The sequence below is a fragment of the Salvia hispanica genome, chromosome 4, assembly GCF_029641045.1.
Source record: "Salvia hispanica isolate PSC_SH4W2 chromosome 4, Shi_PSC_v1, whole genome shotgun sequence".
In the NCBI taxonomy this organism is placed as follows: domain Eukaryota; kingdom Viridiplantae; phylum Streptophyta; class Magnoliopsida; order Lamiales; family Lamiaceae; genus Salvia; species Salvia hispanica.
The window spans coordinates 55820289-55842018 of record NC_142695.1 but is presented as its reverse complement, the minus strand read 5'-3'; the positions used below and the strand labels follow the sequence as shown (position 1 = coordinate 55842018).

Below are 21730 nucleotides of genomic sequence, written 5' to 3'. Positions count from 1 at the left end.
ATTGAGATTAATTAAGAGAAAAGGTCAAAATTGATCCTAAATATATAATCACAATACGAAGTTGACCCGAACATTCATATTTTGAAAATAGATTCCTAAACTAATGAAATCGTCGTTGGAGTGGTCCTTCTTTTACAATTCCATTAAAAATTGACCGTCAATGCCCGATTAGTGATATTTTAACCCAATTAGTATACTAATACATAATTACTTGCACATAACCCACACCTCAAACATAATCTCAAACATAATCCCACACCTTCATCCCTGCAGACAGACCGCCCGCGCCAGCTCCCCAACAAATCCTCAAACACCTCTCCCGCTCAGGCATCCCCCACAAAGGTTTTTCCAAATCATTCCCCATTGGCAGGTTCAGATTTCCGCCATTTCTCAAAGCAAAATCGAGAGCTCTATCTCTCAGTGAAGGGAAGACAATTCATTGTCTGGCTGCGAAGCTTGGGTATGAATCCGGCCCTTTTGTACAAACTGCACTGCTGGGAAAGAATTGAGAAGAAATGTAACGGCATTAGAGTGATTTAGATGAAATGTACTAACTTGACACACTAAATAATTTGAAACATTAGTGAAACATTTTGTATATAAGATGAAACTATCCCCAACAAAAATGTACAATAGCTCCAAGTGCATAAAAAATAAGGAGAGAGTCATAAGCTGTACAATGCTGTACAATGCTACTAATAAAAAACAGAAAGGGGTTCATTGATATCTCACTACATACCAAGCAAACTGGGAGATACAATATAATGAAACCTCCAACAAAATCTCATTAGAACATTCAAGACTACAGATAGTAATAACCATCAAATCATCACAGAAAAACTAAGAATATTCACCTTGAATATCATCACAGCAAAAGCAACCATGAACAATTTCAGAATCACTATCATAGTTTATCCATCCGTTCCATTATCCAATCCATAAAACTGATAGAGCCAAAAATTGAAGTTCAGAGGCTTCACCTTAAATATATCTGCAATTCAGCTGCACTTTGTATAATGAACCAATCTAAATCATCGTGCGGCGTCTAATTAACGATGGCTCGTGTCAATTGTCATGGATAACAAGTCACAAGATTATAATAACTGGAACAGAAATTTTCGAAAATAAAAAAATCTAGTAATGAAATCCACAAATCGAAAATCCGAAAGTGAAACTCACAAATCGAAGCAATACAATTTTCTTAATTTTTCTATCTCGAGTAAACCTATACAAAAGTCATTCTACATTTTCACTACATAAGTTTGAATCATCTTAACTCAATAATTTTTCTTATAGTATACTAATTGTCAAAGTGAGAACTCTTTTATTTGCTCATAACATCTTTTGTATAGAGCACGTTGTATAAGACCAGGACATTCCCCGAGATGAAGCAATTGAAGGTGGGGGCATCCATCGAGAATCGCTTCCAGTCCTTTATTCCCCAAACAAAAATATCCAGAAAGTCGGAGATGTCGCAAATTAGGCATGGTTTTTCCGATTGCTACAGCTTGTTGTGAAAATCCGATATCCTGATAACACCTAGAGCTTCTAGTCCTGATTAAACTATATTCGTCGTTTGAGACCCAACGGTTGGTGTAAGTGAGTGATTTCAATAATGGGCAAGCGAAGCCAATGGTTTCAAAATTTTCTGGACTGAGGCGATGCGTCGTGATAAGGTGCAACTCTTCCAATTGTGGGAGTTTCTTTAGTGCCTCAGCAGTCATTATTGTATAATTGGTTTTGAGTGTAAGGCGTAGAAGCTGACTCGATCTGTCAAAAGAATAAATTAGAATAAAACTTCAAGGTTTTTTTTGGCAATTAACCTTAAAATAAAAAAAATACTAAATCACACAAAAAGGTAAAGCAAACATCAGGTGGAAAGAATGATTATATATTATATACCGCTGAACTATGTAGTTTAGGAAGTTATCCACTTCAAAACCATCAAGCTTTAGCTCGATCATGCGCCACATGGCAGGATTTTTGCAGACTCTCCACCATGTACTGCACACTAGCTGCGCACCCATTACTATGTCTTCGATGTCCAACCTTTGCAGGATATTCGCCGTCAAATCGTCAGGCAGTTCGGTCCATGAAGGCGATAGTGGAGGCGAAGCTGTGGATGAAGAGGCGGCCATGCTCAACATATTCGGTGCATATGTAGGTAAATAAACAAGGTTATTCCCATATTTTGTAAGTTGGACAAATTAAAAGTGAGGCCCGAAAAAAATGGCGGCGGCCCATCCAGCCCGGGTGAATAGTGCAATTTTTTACTTTTGGACTTAGGTTAGAAGTCCCTCAACATAATTAACTGTTTGCCTAGGGTTATTATAAGGAAAAATATTATCGTGTTTTTCAAATCATATTGGTATTATATATTATTTATTAAAAATTAAATGAAACAAAACATAAAACTGGTGAAATGAGTTACCCAGCATAGCCAAATCTCTAGTTATTAGAGGCATTAATCAATATTAAATCACCCAAATTAACATTATAAAATTCAATTTTACTGAAACAAATAATAATCTATTTATTATTAATCACGATACTAATTAAATAATCTCTGCCATTAACTTATTAATTAACTAATTAATTAACTAATAATTAAAAAAACGAGGAAACCCTAAAATTAATAATCGATTCTCTCTGTATGCACTGCAAAGGCGAAAATCATGGCAGCCCTAAATAACAAAAAATCAAAGCTTTTCAGCAACGCCACCGCCTCCTCAGCCGCGCCGCCATGGCTCGAACTGCCCGATTATTTGATGGAGAATATCCTGCAAAGGCTGCCCATTCGAGAGATACTGACGAGTGCGCAGAAAGTGTGTACTACATGGTGGAGAGTGATAAAAAATCCAACGATGTGGCGCGTTATTCACTTGGATTGTCGAGATTGGGCTTACGGGAAATTCTTTAGCGTATGCTATCGCATAGTGGATCGTAGCGAGGGACAATTGGTCGACCTAAAGCTTCTCAGTTATTTCCAAGATTATGGGTTTCTTAACTACGTCGCCAACCGGTATAATTCATGATTCTCTACTCTTTCTTGCTTCGCGATTGCTTTCTTTTTTTGTTCTTTAATTTATTTATTTTAATAACACAAAACCGTCGAACTAGTACTTTATCTCATGAATATTTAGTTTAAATCAGCTTTGATGGAAATTAAGGAATTGATAGGTTGAGTGTAGAGAATAATATTTGAAACATAATAAAGTTTTCCCTTAAATAAAGGAAATGGAATATGCAGAGGGGGCAACTAGTAAGGATATTTTGAATTAGCATAGGTCTTGCTAAACATTCTAATTTTGGATGAACTATATAGATTACCTCTACTATTTCTCTTTTGACAGATCAAGTCAGCTCCGATGCCTTACACTCGCAGGGTTTGAAAAAATTGAAATTGATTTGACTGATGCAATAGAAAAACTCCCACAATTGGAAGAGTTGCACCTTATCACAATGCCATCACTGAGTGTAGAAGAATTTGAAAGCATTGGCATGTCTGGCCCCATGTTGAAATCATTTACATATATAGATCATTGGCCTACGGATTACCTTATTGAGGGAAGATTTGACACTGAGCATGCTGTTGCAATTGGAGAAACCATGCCTAATCTGCACCATCTCGGACTTTGGGGGCAATCCATGACGATCAAGGACTGGAAGCGATTCTCGATGGCTGCCCCCATCTTGAATCACTCGATCTTCGGAGATGCCTTGGTCTTGATCTGGAAGGAGCTCTGGGTAAAAGATGTTCTGACCAAATAAAACATCTGAGGCTTCCTTCTGACTACAGTGTTAGTGATTGGGTTATCAAATATCCTACATATGAAGATAATAAACTTGATGAACTATGATAGTACTTACTACTACCTCTGTCCCTGAAAATTTGATACATATTACTATTTCGGTCCGTCCCTAAAAATTTGATACACTTCACTTTTACCATTTTTGGTAGTGGACCCCATATTCCACTAACTCATTCCTACTCACATTTTATTATAAAACTAATACATTAAAAGTAGGACCCACATCCCACAACTTTTTCAACTCACTTTCCATTACATTTCTTAAAACCCGTGTCGGGTCAAAGTATAGCAAATTTTGGGGGACGGAGGTAGTACTTTGTTTTTTTAAATGCTTTATTTGGCAGCATATTTTATTCTATCTTTCTCCTTCTAATTCCTTTGTTTGGATCTCGATTGAGTTTCTTGACATTTAAATTCACAAAATTTGTCAATTAGTTACACTATGATACGGGGCCGTTTTACCCGTATTGTCTCTTTATACTACTTTAAATTTCCTATGTATCAATAGAAACACTTCAGACTTAGTCTACCGTCGGAAAATGCTGTTTAATTCGTTGGGCGTGTCGTAATTTCGACAATTCAGATTAATAACGCGCCAAATGACGGGATTCTTGCACACTCTCCAACTTGTAGCACACACGTACTGCGCCCTCAACAAAATATCTGCAACACCCAATCTTAGCAGGATATTCGCCCTCAAATCATCCGGCAGATCGATCCATGGTGGCGATAATGGAAGCGTAGGTGCGGCTGAGGATCATGAAGAGGCAGCCAACGTCGGAATTGGAAGTTCAGTTTGGATCATCAATTCTGATTTCGTCTCTTGCTCAACATCTTGAATATGTGAACTCCTAGCTAGGTATATCATGGTTGTGGATATATAATCAAATAATAACTACAATTAGGTAATACTCCCTCCGTCCCCTATTAGGAGTCACTCTTTGACCGTGCACGGATTTTAAGAAATGTAAAGAAAAGTGGTTGAAAGAGTTAGTGGAATGTGAGACCCATTTTTTTATATTGGTTTTATAATAAAATGTGAGTGAATTGAGTTAGTGGAATGTGGGACCTACTTACTATTTATCGTAAAAATGAAGTGTGACTCTTAATTGGGGACGGACCGAAATGGAAAAATGTGACTCTTAATGGGGGACGGAGGGAGTAACAACTATTACTACAAATTAATAACCATTAGATTTGAAGATACAATGGTCAAAAATTAAGCCTAATTTTAAAATTTAATAAATTAATGGAAAAAAGGTAATTTTAATTTGTTAATTCTTAATTAGTAGATCTCATAAATTTCTCATTGTTTCAATATTATTCTATTTTATTGATAGTAGATTCTATATAATTTTGATGCATATTTATTGATATTAGGAAGGATTATGTTAGGTTGACAATCATCTTAAATTGATAAGTGGCAATTATGTCAACAACCTACGCTATGAATGTCAACACGAAGACATTGAAACTCTTGCGAGTCAAAAGGGGTCTTTAAATCGTGGACGGAGGGAGTACATTGATATCTAAGCATGATTGTATTGATACGCATGTACATATATATCGAAGAAAGATTCAAGATTGTGTTAATTAAGTGTATACATACATACTATGGATACATAGTCATATTATAAGTCGAACACAAAATAGTGTATTGATTTGATATTGTTCGATTCATTTTTACGATTTATCGTGCTGATACTTTATAGTATATGAATATAACCAATGGGGAGTGTTATATTGCTAACTCAATGCTTAATTGCTAACTACAACTCAATAGTAACCATTAGATATTCAAATTAAAGGTCTAGATCATTAACCACAAAATGTCAATATGATCAATAAAAAACGTCAATAAAGCTATAGGATTAATTCCAATAAAAATCAATAGGGGTATTAATGTCAAGTTAGTTATAATTAACTTTTAAAAGAAATCCCAAAACTTTAAATTCATATAACATATATCAAATTAAATATAATTTTATAAGGATTCCAACGATATACTACATGCATATGTTCCGACGTCAAAATTTGAAAAAAAAATCTAGAATTTTCGTATTTTTCGTACATGGGCTAATGTCAATACAACTAAGATAATATGTCAATATAAAGCATATACAATGTTAATCCTAAATTTGTATTGACATTCTCTAAGCATTGTGTTGATATTTTCGAAACACTATATTGACATTTTCATCCAAAACCCTAATTTGGCGTTTTTTTTTAAAAAAAAAAATCGATTTAATTAATAAAAACGAAAATTACACATGGCAAATTATAGACCACACGTTTTTTAAAATCATGTGGCCTTAAATTAGTTGTAGTTAGCAATTAAATGATGAGTTAGCAATTGATCACTCCCCTATAACGAATATTGTCTAAAACATTTGGTAGATTGATTAATAATTATAATTTTATCGGGTTAAAGTTTTATAACCTTAGGTTCGGGTTTCAGGCACTATTACTAGCCATAAATATAATGGTTTCAAAATCTTTGGGATTCAACACAGCCGACATCATGTTAAGATGCAACTATAAAATTACTAGTAGTATTTTGTATAAGGTTGTTAATTTCACTAATTGACAAAATTAGTGAATTTAAACTCAATGTAGATCCAAACAAAGAAAGAAGAAAGATAGAATAAAATATGCTGCCAAATATAGCATTTAAAAAAAAAAAACATAGTAGCATGATAGTTCACCAATAATTAGCACAGATCACAATCAAGGTGGCGGCCAAAGGAGGTCAACACTAACATATTCATGTTCATAATCACTATCTTCATACTCAGGATATTCACTGTAGTTAAAAGAAAGCTTCAGATGTTCGATTCGGTCCGAACATCTTTTACCCAGAGTTCCTTCTAGATCAAGATCATACAATCTCCGAAGATCGAGTGACTCAAGGTGGGGGCAGCCATTGAGAATCGCTTCTAGTCCCTCATTCTCAATCCGCATCGTCTTAATTCTGAGATGACGCAGATTAGGCATGGTTTTTCCAATTGCAACAACATGCTCGGTCCAAAAATTTCCACTTCCAATGCCATTTTCATCATATGTAAATGATTTCAACTTGGGGCAAGAGATGCCAATGCTTTCAACTTGTTCGACACTGAGTGATGGCGCTTTGATAAGATGTAACTCTTCCATCTGTGGGAGATTCTTGATTGCATTGGTCAAAGCATTTTCCTTACTATAATACCCTTTGAGTGTAAGGCATCGGAGCTGACTTGATCTGTCAAAAGAGTACATACAACATGGGTTGTAATCAAATGCTAACTAATTTTCAATCTAGAACCCAGAACTTTCAATTTAGTGTGTTAAAATTATCAACACAAAAGTCTTGTGTTCATATACTTATATCTTTCTATTGATATTTTTAATATACTACAAAATTGAAAAATTTATTAAAAATTAGTTAACATTTTAACGCGACCCAATACAACATAAACCATATTAGTGATTTTTGGAGGTAATCATTAAGGCGTGTGAGACAATTCACATGTCTATAAAAATGATACAAGTAGCTTGGAACCGAGGGAGTATAGACAGATTAAAGTACGCAATTGCCAAGAGTAGAGAATGATGACGAAGGAAGGAACTATACCGGTTGGCAACGTAGTTTAGAAACCCATAGTCTTCACAATAATTGGTAACCTTTAGGTCGACCAATTGTCCCTGACTACGATCCACTGTGCAACGGCATTTTTTATGGAATTCTTCGTCCTTCCAATCTAGAAAATCCAAATTAATCACGCGCCATATGGCTGGATTCTTGCAAACTCTCCACCATGTAGTACACACTTTTTGCGCACTCTTCAGTATCTCTTCAATGTGCAGCCTTTGCAGGATATTTTCCGTCAAATCATCGGGCAGTTCAGTCCATGGCGGCGATGGTGGCGCGACTAAGGCCATGCTCAATATCTTTGATTTTTTTTTTGTTAATTATGGCTGTCATGATTTTCGCCTTATAAATCCACACAGAAAATCGATAATTGACTTGGTTTCCTCGTTTTATGGAGTTTGTTAACTTTAAAGAGAATCGATGTTTAATTAATTAGTTAATGGCGTAGTCAGTTAGACTATTAAAAATTAAGATACGATTATTGATTTAAATTGTAATTAATTTTGTGATTAATAGTTAAATTCATTATTAGTTGTTCAGCCAAATTGAATTTTATAATGTTAATTTGGGTAATAAAATCATAAATCATTGGTTATTAATTATAAAACCATTGGCTATAATCACTAATTTGGGCGATTTAATTATAAATCTGTAACGGAATTTTTAATTTATAATGTTAATTTAAAATATTTTTTTAATTATAAAGTTAAAAGAAATCAGCGATTCAATATTAATAAAAAACCAATTTTATCGGTTAAAGCATGCAAAAGTAAATCATTATATAACTATAACACCATTATGATTCGATTTCGCCTCTTAATTTGGGATTCTACCTGACGGGTCATCTTCTAATGCTTATAGCATCACAATCAAAAATCAAGACCAAATCTCCACCCTTAGATCTTAAAATGAGTGGTTGGGATTAAATCTTACGAATCTCAATAAATAGCAGACACAATCTCAATACATTTTTATTGAGATTTCACATGCATTATGTTGAGATTTCACATGCATAATGTTGAAATTTTATATGCAATATATTGAGATTGTTTTATGTGTTTGTTGATAAAAAATATGTTACGAAAACTGAAACAAAAATCATCAAATTTCATCATCCGAACGTCGTCGGAACATATGCAAGTGAGATATCGTTAGAATCCTTATAAAATTATCTCTAATTTGATATATTTTTTGCTAAAAAATAATATAAATCGAGTGAGTTATGTAAATTTAAAGTTTTAATAAGAGAGAATTGACATTAATACCCTTCAATTTTATTTAATACTCATTTAAATTTTTCCACATGGCATTATATACACCACTAGATCTTCTAATCTAATGGTTAAAAATTGGTCTCAGTTCTTGATTGCTAATTAGTTAGCAATTGATTACATCCCTCTACCTGACATCACTATTTTTTAATTATACATTTCTCTTCATTTCTAGCATCAACACAAATTATATACAAAATCATGTTTCTTACTTTTTGGTGATTTAAATTGAATTTTAAGTTAGTATATAATCTTCTGAATATATAAATCCCTATTAGAGATTAGAATTTAATTTATAACTTGCAACTAACCAATACAAGTATTAAATGTAATTACGTCTTTTATTTTGGAGCCTGAAATCAATAGATTCAATAGCTTATTATCTAAACTAAAAACATTTACACTTAATATAATTAAGTGGTCAAGATTTTATCAACAAGTAGAGATATAAATAGCTGGCAAAAACGAAATCCAAATATGAATAACAATGAGAGCTAAATATAGCTTGAAAAACAAACTCCAAATATGGAGCCAAGCCAACCAAACATCTGAAAAACGAAATAGCATCATTAATTGTTCAAGAACCTAACATAAAAGTGACTAGCATTTTCAAGACAAATAGTAGTAAGAAGCATGATCAAAACAATCCTAATAAAAATCAGGATCTGAATCATAGTAATCACTATAACAGAAGTTGACTCGGAGGATAGATAATAGATCATAGTTATCAACATCAGAACGAGAATATGATGAATCATTGTCATCATCCGAATCATAATAATCCATCTGATCACGTTCAGATTGAGAATACTCAAAATCATGTTCAGATTGAGAAGACTCAGAATCAAGAATGAGATCTTTTATTTGGTCATAACATCTTTTGGCTAGACCTCCTTGTAGATCGAAACCAGAGCATTGGCAAAGATGAAGTGATTCTAGGTTGGGGCAGCCATCGAGAATCACTTCCAGTCCCTTATTTTCAATACGAAGTTTAAAAAGACGGAGATGGCACAGGTTAGGCATGGTTTTTCCAATTGCTACAGCATATTCTGTAAAGTCTCGGAGATAAGTCTGACGGTTGGTATATGTGAATGATTTCAACATTGGGCAAGAGATGCCAATGGTTTCAAAATCTTTGGGACTGACACATGGATTCATGATAAGGTGCAACTCTTCCAATTGTGTAAGTCTATTTATCGCCACGAACAAGTGTGTTAGTGAAAGATGCAAATCAAGAGTAAGGCATCGTAGCTGACTTGATCTGTTGATTTTTGGAATACAGAATGGGAAAAGAGATCAACACCTAAAAACTAGAGGAAACTTGCTAAAAGAAAGAATGGGAACTACAGAAACAACAATGACTATGAGCACAGAGGAAGCAGAAGACATAGCAAAATGAAAACCTACATAGTAGGAAATAAACTAGCATATTCATCCAACAGGTTAAAAGCAAACAATACTATGAATAAGAAAATCTTCCATAAAGCATAATAAACAACAAATCTACTTAATAATTTGAGTAATTACCCATAAAACTAACTCGATCCACTGTTTCAAAGCATTAAAATGACTCATTACTCAAAGAATACTTGAACAACCATGGAAATTGTTTCAAGGCATAAGTTACAATACAGAATATATTAAGAGTAGGTTAGAAGTTTTAAGGAATTAAAGCACAAAAAGTAAACCAAACACCAAGAATAGTGAGCAAGGAATTGTACCGCTCAGCAGCATAGTCTAGCAAGTCGACATCCACTCTAATACCAGAAAACTTTAGCTCGAGCAACTGTCCCTGGCTACGATCCACTGCACATCGGAAAATGTTATTCGCCTTGTAGCCCACGAAGAGACGACAGGTAAAATTAATAACGCGCCACATGACGGGATTCTTGGTGACTCTCCACCATGTTGCGCACACATACTGCGCACTCTCTAGTATCTCTACAACATCCAACCTTTGCAGGATATTCACCGTCAAATCCTCAGGCAGATCGATCCATGGCGGCGATAATGGAAGTGGAGGCACGGTTGAGGATGATGGAGAGGCAGCCACCGTCGGAATTGGAAGCTCAGTTTGGATCATCAGCTCGCTAGATTCCGATTTTGCTCCCATGCTCAACATCTTCAATGAGTATGGGTTTGGTTAAAATTGGAACTATATCATGTTGTTATATATACACACATGCTAATGACAATTGACATGATTTGTATTGAAAATTGAAATAAGAGGCTCTTCGGTAACTGCCCACGACTCTTCTTATTCTTGTATTTAAGATTATCGAATGAATGTAGAAAATCTTTACTGTATTTAATATTATCGAATGAATGTAGAAAACAGAATATGATTGGTCTTGTTTTAAACAAACTAATTTAAGTAGTATATAGTAATTAAGATAAAATATAAATTAAAAAATTTTCAATAAAATTAGAAACATCTTTTAAAATTTATAATAATACATGAACTTGAATTTTCTAATTCATTAATCCATATTTATATCTTATTAAGAAAAATTTTTATAAATATAAATTGAAGATTTATTTTTGAATTCTGAAAATCATTATTGGAATGTCGAATAAATTGCTGGGAGAAAAAATAAAGCAACATCAATTAGTAATTAAGAGGCTCTTCGGTAACTCCTACGAGGCTACGACCCTTATGATTCATGTGTTTAGTTGTAATTAAATATGGGCTAATTGAATAATGAGTTTGAGCATTCAAGGTTGATCAATAAAGATTTTAAATTGAAGAGATCGACTCAGCCATTTTTAGTATTTAAAAGTGAAGTCTAATTACAACTAACGAACCAAGAAAATAAAAATTGCCCTATATTCCTCCAACCCATAAAAATTTACATTTTGATTGAGTACAGATTTTAATATACAATTAGTAACTTAAAGAAAAATAAAGAAAAAGTAATTAAAATATTATTAATAATAATAAGTCTCTCCTTATTAAAAAAAATTTCTAAATTTAAAAAATACATATTTTTGTAAGATATTAAAAAGGAAAAATTACATATTCTTGTCTTAAAATTAAGCCAATCCTCCCAATAGTCTTGCAAAACAGCCACTTTGAAAATCGGAAAGCTATAGCTCGAGCACTTGTTCGTGGCGGCAATCCACTGCGCGATGGAAAATGATCTTAAATTCGTTGGCCGCATAACATCGACGATCAAAATAAAAATCAATGACACACCACACGGCTTGATTGATCTTAAAAGCCAAGTAAATTACTATAAATTTTTAAAATATTAAATACATTATGTCTATTCTGAAACTAACAATGAGATGTAAATAGCTGGAATAACAAACTCCTAATATGGTGCATGTCATTTTAAAAAACAAAGTAGCATCATCCTTCACCAACCTAACATAAAAGCGAAGCAACAAAATCTTAGCATTTTCAAGACAAATAGTAAGGGTATCCACAATGGTGGCCCTCTTGGGCATGCCCAAGCCACCATTTCTTGGGCATGCCCAACAAACTTGGCCCTTGCCCTCAAAACTTGGCCACCACAATGGTGGCCCTCCGGGCCACCATTTTTTTTTTCTATTTCAACAATTAAAATTGTTTTTATAAATTTTTGGTATATTTTAATATTGCTAGAATAAAAATTATATGCATATAATAAGTAAAAAATGCATAATTAAAAAACATTTGAAACCAGATTGTCGTAGTATTATAGATAGGGTAAAATTATACAACGACAATGTTTTAAATACAAAAAATAAAAATGACGCACACCGCCCGACTACTCGGTGTCGTCATCGTCATCCATCACATCATCGGCACCGCCTCCACCGCCTCCATCGCCGCCACTGCCACTTGCACCGACCCCACTGCCGCTGGCACCGCCCGACTGCGACCCTTCTGACCATCCCAACTTCGACCTCAGTCGAATAATGAGGTCGTAGTAGAACCTCTTGGTCACCGGATCAGTTGACTTCTCGTACAAGGCCAAATTATCCTGAAATTGCTTCATCATCTGCACCTCTAGGGTATGAGCCAAAGCCGCCTGCGGTGTTGCGGGCATCGCTGTAGAGGTCGCAGCGGAGAACTGAGAGCCGGTTCTAGATGCTCGGATTGCGGCACGCTGGCCCTGCGGACGTGAGCGCCGAGAGAGTCTGGAGGGGGGCTCCTCCTCCGAAGCATCATCGTTCAGGTCGAAGGCGCGTGAGTCACTACTACTGCTGTAGTTGCCGGCGACGCCCAGTCTAGTCCGCTTTGGCCCCGGAACAGGATCTTTGTCGATGAGGACCCTGAATTTCGGGCAGTCACGCAGCACGAGGTATTCGTCCCAGTATGTAAACTTGGGCCACGATTCAGTATTGAACAACTGATACGACAACGCTCGTACGTCGGCTTCGGTGCGGCCGCTCTCAGCAAGGCGGAGTTGGGTCTCGTATATGCCACTGAACCTCTTCAACGCTTTAGTAATCCGCCCGAACTTCTTCCGGACCTGGCTAGCCGTACGCTCGACGCTCCCATCTGGTTTGAATTCGTTGTACACTTCGAGAACACGATTCCAAAAGCAAACGTCGGTCTGATCGGTACCGACTATAGAATCGGTCGTGACCGCATACCAGGCTCTGGCTACAGCAATGGATTCTGCATTGCTATAGTAGGTCGACCGCCGGTTTCCACCACCACCGCCACCGCCATCGCCGCCGCCGCCACCGTCACCGCCGCCGCGTCCGCCGCCTCGCCGACCACTTCGGCCGCCTGACTCAACTTATTTTAACACGAGAAATACCCGCAAGTGTACGGGGCTATCGTAGCATAGACAAGTCAAGAGTATCGTATCCACAGAGACTAAGTGCCGGTTTGAGTACTACGAAGCAATTTAGAACACTATCTAGAAAATCCGGAGAGTTGGTTTTGATTTTTAGAAACAAATAAACATAAACAAGCTAAGAGCGCGCAACCAAGAAAAGTTCCAAATAAGAGAACACGGTAGAGCCTTGGATCCAACTACAACGAACACGATGCGAACAAATCAACAACTTCGATTACCCAATTAAAGTCTCTAGGATTACTAGGAAAGCCGCTAGTCTAGACTAAGCCCTCTCTCGAGTGCACTTAATCAGTTGATTAATCATTAATAATGAAGTCTCCTTCTAATACTCAACAATTAACTCCTTAAAACAAAAGGCTAAAGCCCTCACTCTAGAATTCCTTCTCTCGAATGCAAATTATCTAGGTGTTGTTCATTCTTTTATCAATCCTAATTAGGTATCTCTCGATTACTCAAAACTAGGTCAACAAACCCAAATGGTAGCTAAGCAATTGAGTTGAAAAGGTACAAGAATGAAACAAAGAAATCACAAGAGCAAAGGTAATCAAAAGTCCTTGAATTAATCGAAAGCGTTCATTGTAGTCTTCACCAAAACCCTACGAAAGATTTAGCTACTCATATTCAATACAAATCCATAAGAAGAATCCATAGAAAGAGAATTGAACATAGTAAACTAATAAAAGTACTCCCAAGGGTGAATTGGATGGCAAATCGTCTTCGTCTTCAAACTTGTTGATGACTCGGACTCTTTGTCTCTTCAATCCGCTCTCAAAGGTGGAAGAACTGTTTTTGGGCGTGGGGAGAGTTAGGGTTCTAAATTGAGTTCGAACCCCTTTTATACTTGGAGTGAAAATCAGGGCAATTAGCAAAACACCCGGTCGGGTGATTTGTAGGTATCAAAACACCCGACCGGGTTTTCTTCCCGAAGCCCGCTGTTTTGCAAAACACCCGACCGGGTTTTCCAAGAGATGGAAAACACCCGGTCGGGTTTTCCTCCTGGAGTCCACAATGCTACTTCAAAACACCCGACCGGGTGTTCCGAGAGATGGAAAACACCCGGTCGGGTTTTCCTTCTGGAGAACTCCTCGAATTTCAGCTTCGGCTCGTTTCAACCTGTTTTCATCACAAAACTACGACAAACCCATCAACTCACCTAATTAGTGAATATAAGGTGAAAAACTTGTATTTAACATCTTAAATCATTAAAAGCACTCTTTAATCACCCATAAAACAAGGCTAAAATATGAGTTTGTCAACTCCCCCAAACTTAAACACTTGTTTGTCCCTAAACAAGAAGAAGAAAATAAGAAGACAAACTCATGTAAGGATGTTGGAGTGTCATCATTGCCTCAGTAGAAATAAAGTTTTCAACAAGTATCAATGGCCTCGTATACAAGTATAACGTTATAAAGTATTGCTTCAAGCTACTATCATGTACTCAACCTTGCCAATTCACCCTCACAAGGAGAAAATGCAATGTGCATTTTAGAAATTTCACTCACTCTCAAGGTGTATAGGCTCATGACATAACTCTCAAATCATCAATTCATGCATAGTTTACCATATGCTTGCTCGAAATCTACACTCTCCTCTACTACGGTGTGATTAAAGATCTAAGGTCCGAAAGGTCTTTTCTATAGGTTGTAATGTAGGCTCTTTGGATAGGTGAGGTAATTTTTGGCTAAAGTGACTTTAATCCCCAAGACATGACCTATTCAACTTCACCAACTTTCTTCCCCAATCTTAGCTAGTACTAGGCTTTGCCTAGACTCTTCCCAACTACCAACATTTCACTTTTGTTCAATACCTCTTTTTCAACATTCAAGGCACACCTTTTTCACCAAATGTCAATTGCTCACCATTTTTCGCTTTCAACTTTTTCCTTTTCTTTTCTTTTTCTATTCTTTTTCTCTCTCTCTTCTTTTTTTTTTTTTTTTTTCTCTCCATGCTTTGCATGGTATCATCACTATTTTCTTTTTCTTTTTCTTTTTCTTTTCTAACTCAACAAACTTGTTTTTCATTTGCCAACACCACTTCCACATTTCTCTTTGATTTTTCAAAAGTACCACATGGCAATTCCAACCCCTCGGTTTGTCAAAGAAAAGGTTTATAGGCTCAAAGTGGGCTAACAAGGATTATTAACATAGCGAGTGAAACTAGGATTTGGCTAATAAAAATGGCCTAACATCCTCCCTTATCTCTCTAGCCACTATGTAGACTCAAGGAGATCGCGAGCAAGTTCTAGAAACATATGACATGTTTGAGATAAAACACACATTTAGTGATAGTATAGGCTTAATTCTCACAAGGTCATTTTGGCAAAAGACAAGGCACCATGCGATTCACTTTAGGCAATTTGAAATGAAGATTACATGTTACTTAGCCATATCAACAAGATTTTCAAAAATTTTGGCACAAAATCATCATTGGCAACTCCTCCAACCAATCCTCACACTCGTTCAAACATCACTTTCTCTCACCCTACTATCATTCTACCCAAGGGAGATTATTAAACATACTAAGAAAACAAGAAAAACATTCCTAAAAAGAAACAAAAACACAAAAACAATTGGAACAAAGAAACAAGGAAACACTCCCCAAAATCCACAATCAAGAATATCATGAGTTAAGATTACATGCCCACATATCATCATCAAATAGTATCAAAAGAATAGGGGTACAGACGGGGTATCATCAAATAGAGAGTCATCAAATAGAGAGAGATAGAGATAGAAGAGGGAGTCCACTAGACACCCCCCAAACTTATTCCAAGCAAAGCTAGGATAAGTTTGAAAGAGAGTGGATCTCCCATGGACCTTCACTGTGGAGGCGGAGGTGGATACTGCCAAGGGCCGCGAAATTCATCGAACCGAGCATTGAGGTTGGCCCATTGGGCGTTGTTGAACTCGGTAAATTGACTCCAGTTCTCCTCATACCGGTTCCATCGCGCATCATTCTGAGCTTCGAACTGGTTCCACCTCGCCTCATACTGGTTCAGCCGTGCATCGTTCTGGGCCCACTGTTCCTCATGCCGAAGCTCCATACGTGCCAACCTCTCGTTGATCGAGTAGTAGTCCTCTTCTTCTCTCTCTTGGCGGCTTCTTGTCCTCTGAGTGCTTGTCCCGGCTCCTTCATCACCATATGGCGGCATCTCTTCATCGGGTTCCTCGCGAACCTCATCTTCATCTTCATTTGCCTGCCCTATCCTCAAATACTCGGGGACCTCGGGAGCCTCAGGAAACGCCGCATGTTCAAATTCTTCATACTCATCTGGATCAACCTCTTCAAATCTTCTGTTCGGGAATCGGGCTACGATGGTTTGGTGGATTGGAGAATTCATCTTCCAATTTCTCTTCTCCACGGGCCCATTGATGTACGTGTTGATGGGGTCCGGAAGAGGGAAGTGATCCTTCAACCTCTGCAAGAAAAAGGCTTGGCCTCCATCTACTCCAAGATCATGCGATCTCCGGAGTGCTTCAATGTCCATAACCGTAGACCCGATATCCGGCTCAAACCCCCTTGTACTCACACCCAAGTGGCGCGCAATTGCGCCCACCACAGCACCGCAACATATAGTCCCCGTACTCCTCTTCGATGCTCGCTCTATGTTTTTCACCATATAGTGCACCATATTCATTGGCCTTTTGTGTACAAGGCACCATAGCAAAAATAGCTCATCTTTTTGTACACTCCCTGTTTCGGCACGTGCAAAGGGATGATTGTTGCAGGCCTTCTGAATCATCCGAAGAACTGGGTTCCGGATCATGGAGCTCTTGGCCCGGGCAGCCTTGAACCCATCTGTCTCAAGAGTGATGTCGTTCCAGAATCTACTGTTCTTGAACTCCCTCGGCATGTCATACTCATCCGTAGTGATCCCATAAATCTCCTTAAGCGCCTCCATGGACAGCTCGTATTCATTGTTCCTCAGCCGGAACCTTATAGCCACAATATTCCTTCCTCGCATCTGTACCACCAATGTGGTTAAGAACTCAAGAGTGAGACGATGGTAGGACACGATCTCCCTTGTGAAGATTCCATTAAGTTCCCCCACGTTACATAGCTCGTCAAAGCATTGTAGTAGGCCCAAATTATGTAGAAGTACTCGGCAAGGTTGCCTCGCAACCTTGTAATCTTGTCGGGCCAGAACCTTCCATTTGGCCCGCTCTTCTGCGGTTCTTAGTGCAACCGAGCATGCTGATGCTGAAAGAACCATTGTACCTACAAATGCCAAGTATTAGATGGCAATGTAATCAAAACCTAGAAAAATCTATCAACCAAAGTAAAAGCACTCCCCCAAACTTAGCTCAAAGCTAATCATTCAACAAGTTATCATCATGGAGTACTTTTCACTAATCTCTATCATCAAACTAAGCATTTAAAACACAAGAGTAGGCATCACCTCCAAATAAGTGCTTATATATCAACAATCAAAGTATATAACAAAAGAAACTAAGCATGAAATTACACTTTAAGCTCACGAGATGCACAAATTCATTCTATTCTTGTTCTAACATGCAAAGCTCAAAAATTTTACTTCATCATATCACAAAAATCATCATTAATCCTCATGCTTGTAGCCAAATTCTCCCCTAAAACCAATCAATCACAATTGTTAACAATTCAAACCAATATCACTCACAACTACACCATCCATTCATTGTCTTATCCTTCTACCATCACAACTCTTCAACAACATGAAACAAATGATCAACAATGTCCAACAAGGCAACATATCAACACATTCAACTTCACATTGTGCAAACAAGTTCTAAATTTTCACCCATTCTAGCAATTCTACAACAAATCCACTCTTAATCCTCAAAACCCCACAATTATGCACCAAATTCTTCATAATCTTCCATAAATCACTCAATATTCAACAATGATACATGGGTAGAGAAGAATAGAGGGAGAAATCCATACCTTTAGGGCTTAATTAGAAGTAGAACTTGAAAATTAGCTTCTTGCCTTGTTCTCACAAATTCCACCAATTAAATGGTTTAAAATGTGTAAAAGAGAGAGTAGAAGAGTTAATAGAGTGTAGAAGTGAGATTGGAAGGGAGAAATTGAGAGGAAATCACCGAAATTTGAGAATTGGGGAGCTAGGGTTCGAGAATTGCGTCGAGTGTTTATGCCGGGTGATTCTGCGACGGCAGAATTATATACGCGACAAAACACCCGACCGGGTGATTCGGAAATTCGAAAACACCCGGTCGGGTTTTCTTCCTAGAATCGACGGCTTTTTACAAAACACCCGACCGGGTTTTCCTAGAGATGGAAAACACCCGGGCGGGTTTTTCCACTGGAATTCGACCCTTTTTTCCATTTTTCACTCTTTTGTTCCTATTTTCCTGTTACACACACTAAAACAAAGAAAAATCCTACAAGTGAGAGAAAAACACATTGACATAAAATAAAATTATACCTACTAGGGGTTGCCTCCCCCATAGCGCAATTGTTTAACGTCGTTTGCCTGACGGTCTTCAAGCTCTCACTTAATGGTCGAAGCTCACTCGGATCACCTCATCCGGCCCCGTCCTAGCTTTTGCGGCCAAATAAAGCTTGTTTAGCTGCTTTTTCCACCAAATAGGCTTGTCAATTTCTCCAAGGTCAACTCCACGAGATTCACCAATTGCCAATTTTTGCACCTCCTTCTTTTGCTCCCCCAAACTTGTTTCATTCTCAAGCTCAAAGAACCAATTAGGGACCAAGATCTCCTCCAAGGGCTTCTCAACTTCAACATTCTTAGACACTTGTATCACCTTGCACTCTTCAATTTCCAAAGGCACCTCTTCTACTCTCTTGGATTCTTCCATTTCATGGCGTTTCATCTTGTCTAACATAGAGAGGATAGCCGTCTTGTTTCCATGCCTAAGGGTGAGTTCTCCCTTGGTGACATCAATTAAAGCTTTCCCGGTTGCAAGGAATGGTCTTCCAAGAATGAGAGGAACATTAGGGTCCTCCTTCATGTCCAAGACTACAAAGTCCACGGGGAAGATAAAATCATTCACCCTTACTAAGACATTTTCAAGAATTCCATTGGGGAACTTGACGGACTTATCCGCCATTTGAAGGGTGATGGTAGTCGGCTTCAAAACACCAAACTTTAACTTCCGGAAGAAGCTTAAGGGCATAAGATTTATGCTTGCCCCCAAATCACACAAAGCCTTGGTTTGCCTATCATTCCCGATCACACAAGAGATGTTGAAGCTTCCCGGATCTTTCATCTTTGCCGGCATCTTTTGTTGGATGATTGCACTACAATTCTCGGTCAAGCTCACGGTTTCATAATCAACCAACTTCTTCTTCTTTGACATAATCTCCTTCAAGAATTTGAGATAGCCGGGCATTTGTTGGAGTGCCTCAATGAGAGGTATATTGAGGTGCACCCTCTTGAAGATCTCAAGGAACTTTGCAAACTTCTCATCTAATTTCTTCTTGTGCACCACTTGAGGAAAAGGAATTTTGACTTCCATGGGCTTGGGAGGAATAATTGCCTCGGGTTGACCCTCGGATGGCATATTAGGTGACTCCACCTCTATTTCCTCTTCTTCTTTCTCTTCTTCGGGTACTTCCTTAGCTTCCACTTCGGGTATAGGAGGACTCTCATAACTTGTCCCACTCCTCAAGTAGATTGCCTTGCAATCTTTCGGATTTGGAATTGTAGTGCTTGGGAATTGCCCCGGTTGATGAAGTTGACCCACGGTTTGAGCAATTTGACTCATTTGGTGCTCCAAGGCCCCCATTCTTGTAGCAACTTCTACCACAGCCGTCTCAACTTTATCAATTCTCTTGGTAGAGTATTCCATAATCCCATCGGTCTTCTCCATCAAAGCTTTTAGAAGCTCATTGGTAACATCACTTGAAGACTTTGAAGTACTAGGCGCATTAGTGGCCCCACTTGATGCTCCCAATCCGGGCGATGGAGATGGTTGAATAGCATTACTCGGATTCCCATATGAAAGGTTTGGATGCGCATTAAAGGGTGGGCGGTAGCCTAGATAATTACCACCCCCATTGTTAGGGCGATAATTGTTGAAATTCCTTGGATTACCCCCTTGATTTCCTCCTTGATGTATATAATTGACATCTTCAATGGGCGGTTGAGGCTCTCCAATGGGTGTCACCCCCAAACTTAGGCTATCCACCTTTTGATTGAGAATCATCATTTGTTGGTTGAGGAGATTGAATGCATCCGAATCAACAACCGAAGCTACCGGCATAGAGCCATCTCGTCCCGAGCTCCAACTCTTGCTAGTATATGCAAGCCTTTGGAGCATCTTCTTGCACTCATCGACCCCCTTGTCTAAGAATGATCCCCCCGAACCAAAGTCTAGTTGACTTTTGATAAATTCCGAGCATCCATTATAGAAAAGGCTCACTTGATGGCCCGGAGATAACCCATGGTTAGGGCACTTCTTCAACAAAGCATTGAATCTCTCCCATGCTTCGAACATAGACTCTTGGCTCTTCATTTTAAAGTAGGAGATCTCCGCTTGTAGGTTGAGAGTAGAGCTAAGAGGGAAGAACCTCTCCAAGAACTTTTTGGCTAAGTCGTCCCAACTTATAACCGAGCCCGGCTCAAGGTTATCAAACCAATCTCTAGCACATCCCGTCAATGAGAATGGGAATAGCCTAAGCTTGATTGTATCTTCGGGAACCCCATTAAGCTTGGTTGTGTTGGCAATCTCCAAGAATTTGGCTAAGTGCATATTAGGATCCTCCGTGGGTCTTCCCGAGAACACACGTTGCTCCACAAATTGGATCAATGCCGTCTTCAACTCAAAGTTGTTAGCATTCACTCTTGGATCAATGGGTGGCATTGGAATATTGACGTTCCCAAATGCATTTCTAACCGGTGCCTCTCTTCTCCTTTCCTCCTCTCTTTCCCTTCTCATCTCCTCCATTTGTTGTTGTAATTGGAGGATGATTTGATCTTGATTAAGGGGAGGTGGAGGTGGAGGTGGTACCTCCCCGTTGTTCCAATTTGGATTTTCCATTGGCTCAACTAAATGTTGAGCTCGTGCTCTCCTCCTTCGTCCTCCTCTTCTTCTATTGGCGGCTTCTATCTCTAAATTGATCGGCTCAAGGGGTAGATGCCTTGAGCGCGTGAGCATAAAAACCTACACAACACAAGAGAGAAAACAAAGGAAAATTAGAGCCAATCTAGAAAACTAAACTAAATAAAGCAAGTAAATGTCTAAACTAGTATTCTCAATTTTA

At 38.0% G+C, this 21730-nt stretch overlaps 6 protein-coding genes and 1 non-coding gene across 7 annotated transcripts; 2 read left to right on the top strand and 5 right to left on the bottom strand.

Moving 5' to 3' along the window:
- Positions 1-1307: 1307 nt before the first annotated feature.
- On the bottom strand, positions 1308-2138 carry LOC125198457 (putative F-box/LRR-repeat protein 23). Its single transcript, XM_048096794.2, has 2 exons — positions 1903-2138; positions 1308-1770 (listed from the first exon to the last, which is right to left on the bottom strand). The coding sequence occupies exons 1-2, from the start codon at positions 2136-2138 to the stop codon at positions 1308-1310; spliced, it is 699 nt and encodes a 232-aa protein (XP_047952751.2).
- Positions 2139-2864: 726 nt separating this feature from the next.
- LOC148929547 (putative F-box/LRR-repeat protein 22) lies at positions 2865-3771 on the top strand. Its single transcript, XM_089056920.1, has 2 exons — positions 2865-3022; positions 3354-3771. Exons 1-2 carry the CDS (start codon positions 2865-2867, stop codon positions 3769-3771), a joined length of 576 nt encoding a protein of 191 aa, XP_088913046.1.
- A 2768-nt stretch (positions 3772-6539) lies between these two features.
- LOC125198455 (F-box protein SKIP19-like) lies at positions 6540-7730 on the bottom strand. Its single transcript, XM_089056919.1, has 2 exons — positions 7423-7730; positions 6540-7050 (listed from the first exon to the last, which is right to left on the bottom strand). The coding sequence occupies exons 1-2, from the start codon at positions 7728-7730 to the stop codon at positions 6540-6542; spliced, it is 819 nt and encodes a 272-aa protein (XP_088913045.1).
- Positions 7731-9359: 1629 nt separating this feature from the next.
- LOC148929546 (putative F-box/LRR-repeat protein 9) lies at positions 9360-10833 on the bottom strand. The gene is made up of 2 exons (XM_089056918.1): positions 10433-10833; positions 9360-9972 (listed from the first exon to the last, which is right to left on the bottom strand). The coding sequence occupies exons 1-2, from the start codon at positions 10831-10833 to the stop codon at positions 9360-9362; spliced, it is 1014 nt and encodes a 337-aa protein (XP_088913044.1).
- A 5492-nt stretch (positions 10834-16325) lies between these two features.
- Positions 16326-17471, bottom strand: LOC148929545 (uncharacterized). Its single transcript, XM_089069981.1, has one exon. It carries the CDS (start codon positions 17469-17471, stop codon positions 16326-16328), a length of 1146 nt encoding a protein of 381 aa, XP_088926107.1.
- Positions 17472-19002: 1531 nt separating this feature from the next.
- Positions 19003-21507, bottom strand: LOC125206217 (uncharacterized). The gene has a single exon (XM_048105502.2). It carries the CDS (start codon positions 21505-21507, stop codon positions 19003-19005), a length of 2505 nt encoding a protein of 834 aa, XP_047961459.2.
- LOC148929544 (small nucleolar RNA R71) lies at positions 20906-21012 on the top strand. The gene has a single exon (XR_016129726.1). It is a non-coding gene; the product is annotated as a small nucleolar RNA R71 (small nucleolar RNA).
- Positions 21508-21730: the final 223 nt, after the last annotated feature.